Source organism: Gavialis gangeticus, unplaced genomic scaffold, assembly GCF_001723915.1.
Source record: "Gavialis gangeticus isolate Ggan-Ray unplaced genomic scaffold, GavGan_comp1, whole genome shotgun sequence".
NCBI lineage: Eukaryota > Metazoa > Chordata > Crocodylia > Gavialidae > Gavialis > Gavialis gangeticus.
This window is the reverse complement of record NW_017729025.1, coordinates 87,350,694-87,357,567: the sequence shown is the minus strand read 5'-3', so window position 1 is coordinate 87,357,567 and position 6,874 is coordinate 87,350,694. Positions and strand designations below refer to the sequence as shown.

Genomic DNA, 6,874 nt, shown 5'->3' with positions numbered 1-6,874 from the left:
CTGCAGTCACTCCAAAATTCACCATAGCTCCCCCAAGCCCCCCCATCCCAGCACCACTGTTGCCTGACCCAAATGCAGCCCAGCCCAACCCTCCCCCCATCCTCCTACCAGGAAGAGCTTGGCACCACCCCGGCCTGAGCCTGCAGTGGCAGCCCGCCCTCACCCTGCATGCAACTCTGGGGGCACCCCCCACCATGGCTTCCTGGGGTGTGTGCAGTGTTGGGAGCTGTGCCACTCCCCCATACCCCAGGTGTGTAGTGCCTGCCCCAGCCCCACTCCTCCCTCACCGCGGGGGCCTTGATCTGCCCCCTCCACACCCCTTCCCTCACAACAGACTTACCAATCAGACCCAGCTGCTCTCCATGCTGCCGGGCTGCACTCCTGGCCACCTGCATGCTGCACTGTGGCTGAGCACATGCACAGGGCATGTATTGGCCACATTATTGGCCACATCAGCCAAAAAAAGCTGATTGCTGATCCTCTCAATTTTTCTTATATTGGTGCCAATCCAGTATGAGACCGATGTATAGGTGCAACTCTACTATTACGTATGACTCAGTCAAGGGGTGGCTATCCTGCAGCACACGTGCTACAAGTGGCATGGGCGGCTTCTGTGTGCAGCATGTGGCAGATTAGGGAGGAGACAGGCAGCACAACAGCAAATAGTCAGGAAGCAGAAAGCAGAGCAGCAGCTCAGGCGGAGAGCACAGGGCAGGAAACAGATAGCAAAGCAGCAGATTGGGCAAAGGAAGGGAATCATAGTGGCACTTGGGGAGGTTGCAGGGCTAATTTATGGCACATCTGACCAAAAGGTTAGTCTCTACTGATTTTAATCCACCTCCAAAGGCTAAAATGTACTTCCAGGGTCACATTAAATCCTGGAAACAGCAGCATCACACTACTATGACCCTTGTTGTCTGAAATACTGCAACATAATGGCATTGGACAGTGCTGCATAATACCATGACTTTGCAACACCTGAAGTAGGCTCAGGACTCTGCCTTTGCCTTTGAAGATGCAGGAAAGACATGAACACTGCACTTACGCCATAGGTTCCAGAATGGGTGGCAGCCCTGAGAGTGCATGGGCACCAGTGGAAGAAGCCATATTGTATTGTGTGCAAATCAATTAATGGAGCCAGAAAGCTGACATTCCCAAAGGCAGCTGCATCCTGGTTTCCTAGAGATAAAAGGTGGAGGGAATTGTGGGCAAAATGGTTGCTCGCTGATAAATGAATGGCTGAAACTCCATCCAAGGAGCTCATCTACACTGATTTAAAAAGTGAACCTGCCAGGCTGCAATAGTCCTATTCAGAGATACACCAGTCACTAATGGAGAAATTGTCTGGATGCCAGGCAGCATGACTGTGAAAGAAACAGAGGAACATGGCATTAAAGTAACAGGGGGGATGTGACACTGAAAACATTTACGCACAAATAAAATGTAACTTCCAGCAGAGAAGGTGCATCTCAGCCCAACAGTGTGAAGGCTTCCTCTGAGTCCTGTTGAGAGGGACAATGTCACTAAGCTAGGGATCTTGGCAACACCAGTATCTAACCACTTTCCTGCCCCTCCAGGCCTCACCTTTTGCTGATTTCTATCGGGAGCCAGTGTCATTTAGCTCCTATACATTATTTTTCATCTGTAGTTCTTAAAACACCTAACAAAGGTCTGTATCATTACCCCTGGGAAGGAAGCAGAGGCAGAGACTTGAAAAGATTTGCTCAAAAATCACCCCAGCAAGCTATTGGCAGAGACTAAAGTAGAGCATGGGTCTCCCAAGTTTTATGGCAACATCTTTACTATCAAACTACATTGCCTCTTATGTAGCCTAATTCATACCATAATTTCTTGAATATAAAATGACCTGGAATATCCTAGATGACCTTGTTTTTCAAAGGCAGAATGAATTTTAAAAACCCTCTTTCCCTGTAGTAAGTACCTGAGTAGCAGCAGCTAGGAAGGAAAGCCTGCTCATTGTTCTGCTCTCTGTGGGTGGCTGCAGATTTTACTTTCGGCTTTACCCAGAACCTGCTCTTACCATACTTCTTGAATATAGTGCTCACTCCAATTTCCAGCAGCTGTTTTTTGGGGAAAAGGTGTGTGTGAAAAAACGTGGTATGACACCACCATAACGTATGTATTTTAGGCTGATTCTATGACGGGTTTTTGTGCTATGTATTTTCAAATCGGAAAGCCTCTTTGAAGCTGGGCAGTCTATCCCAGGAAACTTAAACTTAGGCAGTACCTACATGCATTCTCTGTAACAGTCAGGACCCTTCTTGCAGTGCTCCATGACATGTGGTGAAGGCATTCAAACCCGGAGTGTCGTCTGCAGATCAGAGCAGGGTGCTCAGACTTTAGACGTTGCTTGCCTGCAAGAGTCTAAGCCAGTGGACACCCAGGCCTGCCTCAGGGAGACATGCCTTCAGGAAATTGGTTGGCACGTTGGAGACTGGGGCCTGGTAAGTGTCACGTGCTGATGGTTCTCACTTGGTTGATTAAATCACACTGCACCTCCCACGTCACATTTTGATCGGATTGGCCCATGCATCAGTGACTGAGGGCTGGGAGCACATGCTGCTTTATTAGCAGCTCCCAGGCATTCAGTCACAGTGCAATCTGGGCTAGTAAACTGCAGTTAATCTTCTGCCTGCTTTGCTTATGCCTGATACAAAAATAAGCCCTTTTGCAGGGGATTATAGCTTCAATGACTGAAGCAACATGTAGCCAATGCCCAGAGACAATCCACTCTTGTTGCTAGTTCCCATCACTTTGGGACATTGCTGTCAATCCATTGCTGTCATTCAGATGCCAGCAGCAGAGTAAGGCTTTGGCCCCATCTCTACTGAATTGGAAGTCTTGCTTTGGTGAATTGGTTTAAAGTATGTTCCTGAAGTGGTTCAGGGGAACCCAGTGTAAGCAGAGTTTGGCTTGTTCTTGTGGATAGGACCAAACTTTGTTGAATCTGATTTGAGGTCAGGATCAGCACTGAAGTGAGGTCAATACATGGTATCTAAACAGTTTTGTCCCTTCTGTGCTGGCTGAGTTAGCCTGTACTGGGTTGACACATGCTGAGCACAATTTCCTGCTCTCTTTTGGCTGGGACTCTTGCCCACTGTTCTGTGTGGTGCCTACATTTCCAACAGAACCAGGGCTGAGATGTTCCCTTTATTTATGTCCCATCTTTTGAACACTACATCCTATAGCTAAATAAATGGACTCTCTGAGGCTGCTGAACTTTAGCTTGGGGAGATGTGTTATATGAATATTTATGCCCCATACCCAGCCTCCTTGTCTCTGTTCTGTGCCGCTCCCCATCTCACTCTGTCACCCCTGCCTTCTTCTGAGGAAGGGTGGCGGCTTCAGTCAGCTACACTCACTGGGACCCCGAATCTGGTTGCCCCATGGTAAGCAGTTGTGCAGCCCCTAGGAAAGAGGGACTGTAGGACCAAGCCCAGCAGGATGGGTGGGTTACACTGAAACTGGAGTTGCTCCAGTCCATGTTCAGCCCTGCAGTAAGTTGCTGTTTGTTTTGGATGGCCAGAAGCTAACCGCATTGGTGTTCAGCATCTCAGGTTCTTGGTTCTGCTTCCAACTCACTTGTCTCATTTTTGCCTTCAAGTGTTCAAAAAGCTGTGGCTCAGGCTTCCGAACACGCCAGGTCATCTGTGCTGATGGGGAGTCCAGACTCTACAGCCCCGAGGCATGCCAGGCCATTCAGCCACAGGTACCAGCCAGGCTGGAAAACTGCAACACTCAGCCCTGCCACCTGCCACAACGTAAGTGTCATTGCTGAACTGCTGGATCTTCCTCAGATGCTCCTGCTTTCAAGTACAGATTCCCAGTAACTCATGCCTTCTGGGCTGAGTGTTTCAAAATACCTGCTTACCAATGTGCAGATGCTATGTGGTCACTATTTTGTTCTGCAGGATTTGTTGTGGGTTTCTTCGTCCCCTATCTGAAATGCACATCAGGCATGTGAGCAATGCTTCTGCCTGCCCCTTTCAGTTCCTGTATTGCTCTTGCCTGTGTAATAGCCTCAATCTTGGCAGATGCTGGTGACTGACCTAAGCCATGACTGTAATACTGGTGTCCCACAAGGGGTAAATGTGCAGCCCCTGGGCTCCTACCCAGCCCCTGCCCCATTATTTTTGTAGTTGCTGCTACATTTAGGGTCTGTAGGCCCCTCCCCAGCCATAAACTTTCACATCTTCCTCCCACCCCAGGAAGTGGGGTGGCACAGCCCACAACACCAGGGCAGCCAGCAGCATGGTGCATCAGTGCAGGGGGAGGGAGGGAACTGTAGTACCCATGTGTGCAGTGCTGAAGGGATCGAGTCTAGGGGCCTGTGGCTTGCACTAATGAAGCCCCAGCTTCTACAGTGTGCAGCCCTGAACTAAGCTTAAAAGCATAGGCCACAGGACGGGGTCAGCCACCTGGGCCATGGCCCAACCAACTTTTAGCACATTCATTTATATAACCCACAAATGAGTGATTTGTCATCCAGTTAAAACTCTACAGCTATTTTTGTAACTGCATAGCTAGCTAAATCAATGTGCTAAAAGTTGGTCGGGCCATGGCCAGGGTGGCCCACCCCGTTCCACGCCCTATGGTTAAAAGGAGAAGTCAGTGGAGCTATAACCAGGCTCTCTGCAGTTGGGGGTGGGGAGAAGGAGCAAGAAATTATAACAGACTCTCATTCCGTGTGGATCAGGTATAGAGAGGAAGACCCATAACACGCTGCCCAGAAGGTCCCATTTGGTCTCCATGCTCTTTCTCAAGCCACCTGGACCCCATCTCAGGAGTGGGAAATGAAAGCTATCAAAAGTTCTCCCATGTCACCAAGCCTGACAGAGAAATGGGGGCACTTTGGGCTTCCATCCAGCCCATTGCTGCAGTAGCAGCAGTGATATTCAGAATGAACAAAAATGCTCATATGCCTCCGAGCCCAAGGATCTTTTGTTGGCCAAATAAATGAAGTGGTACCATGGTTCCCCAGCCATAGATTGGTTCATTTATCAAGCTGGGTTGACCTCAGATCTTTTGCCCCTTTCTGTGGGGCAGAAGCCTAATAAGACCCCCAGATTAGTTACCTGAAATCATGTGGAGCAGCTGGTATTTCCCCTTGGCTAAGTAGAAATAACCATGGGCTGCTTTGTTTTCCCTCATTCTCCTCTTGGGCTGTAAGTTTCATTTCACCTGTGAAAGGTGCACTGTGTGGGCAAATATGACATACTGCCCACCTGCAAGCAGAAGTCTGCAAAGATTCTGCTTCCTACATCTTTAACACAGTGGATCTAGGATTTCCCATCAAATTTTAACACAGTGGCTGTATGAAGCCTCTTCCCTCTTGTGGCCTGATAGAAGGGACAGAAGATCACGCAGCTTTTGAAAGATGTCTGCTTCCACCCACGCTCACTTCTCTGCAATTTGAAATAATTTGAAGGACCCTTGATCCCCATTTGAACATATCTTCCCTTGACACTTTCATGGACATGGGGCAGCTGGTCAAGTCCATAACTATCGTAAGTACACTGATGTCACACGTGCATCTCCTTGCAGAGGTCCCCAGTATGCAGAACACTGTGGGCTATGACATCAGCCGACAGTTCTTTTTGATCCGCTACCACCCAGACAGCACTGCCACAGGTATGACAAGCTTACTGTTTCCTTTGTTATTTCGTTTTAGCTGTTTTCCTCCTCTTCCTTACAGTGGCTTCCAGGTCTGAGGAACAATCCCTTCACAAGTATTGCATTGTGTCTAGATCAGTGATTTTTCAACCAGGGTGCCATGGTGCCCTGATGTGCTGCCAGACCATTTGAAAGGTTCCATGAGTTATGAGGAGATAGGTCAGTAAGGTAAGCATATAAGTGCAGCCTCAGGCTTATCCCTGCCTGGCCAATACTCCACCCCTACTGTCCAACCCCTCTGCAAGGAGTGAGTATTGTAAAATATATATATTAGTTTTTGAAATCAGGTGTCTTTCAATTCACAAAAGTCAGGGAGGGTGCTTCAAGTCCAATGGGGGGTGCCTTGATTCCAAAAAGTTTGAGACCCACTAGCTTAGATGCATCCTTATTAAAGAATATCTAGATATGTAGAAATCCCAGACTTTGACAGGGTGGCATTAGCTGTAGGCAAAGTAGAACATAACCTTGGCAAAATGGATGGATCTAGGATTTTGAAAAGGGGGGTGCTGAGGTGCATCAACACACATAAAACAACACATTTTTCTCCAGTTAAAATACACTAGAAGCTTTAGTGATATGTCAGGGGAGTAGGGAGGTATTATTGCATTTAAAATTGAAGCAGAAACTAATATAATTTAATTGGAATGGATTGAAAACTGTCTACAGGGTTGTAAGATAAGAGCTTTGTTACCAGGAGCAGCTAACAGACAGTAGGCATGTGCGAATAGGGAAGCATTCGATTCAGATTCGGCTGATTTGGAGGACAGTGATTCAATTCAGATCACCGCCCTAAATCGATTCAGCTGAATCAGCTTCTGAAAATATGGCGCTGATTTGGAGAGATTCAGTGATTTGGATCGGCCGGGAAGAGGCAGGCACAGCTGGGCAGCTGCAGGTACTCCTGTGGCTTCTCCAGCTGTGCCTGCCTTTTCCCAGGCAGGGGGAGCCATGGGAGAAGCGCTGTCCAGCCCCATTACCCACCCACCCCCAGCCTAGTCCCAGCACTTAAAAAAATAGCCCCGCACTCACTGGCTTTAGGAGTCACCACTGGGGCCTCTGGGTGCTCATGGTAGAGCCCCTCCCATGCAGAATGGGGAAGTGGGGGGCAGTGGGGATGGCACCCCTCTGCTTGGCACCTGCACAGCAGCTGCCCCATGGCACAGATGCGGCATGGCTCAGC

At 48.6% G+C, this 6,874-nt stretch overlaps 1 protein-coding gene across 10 annotated transcripts in view; it reads left to right on the top strand.

Moving 5' to 3' along the window:
- The window catches only part of PAPLN (papilin, proteoglycan like sulfated glycoprotein), a 75,419-nt gene that overhangs the window by 47,671 nt on the left and 20,874 nt on the right, over nt 1-6,874 (top strand). For 9 of the 10 annotated variants that reach the window (XM_019519112.1, XM_019519113.1, XM_019519107.1 and 6 more), the window contains 3 exons: nt 2,289-2,465; nt 3,626-3,782; nt 5,566-5,652. In XM_019519112.1, coding sequence (XP_019374657.1) covers nt 2,289-2,465; nt 3,626-3,782; nt 5,566-5,652 — 421 coding nt within the window. The remainder of the gene's footprint in view (nt 1-2,288; nt 2,466-3,625; nt 3,783-5,565; nt 5,653-6,874) is intronic. The other variant, XM_019519111.1, reaches the window with a different exon arrangement.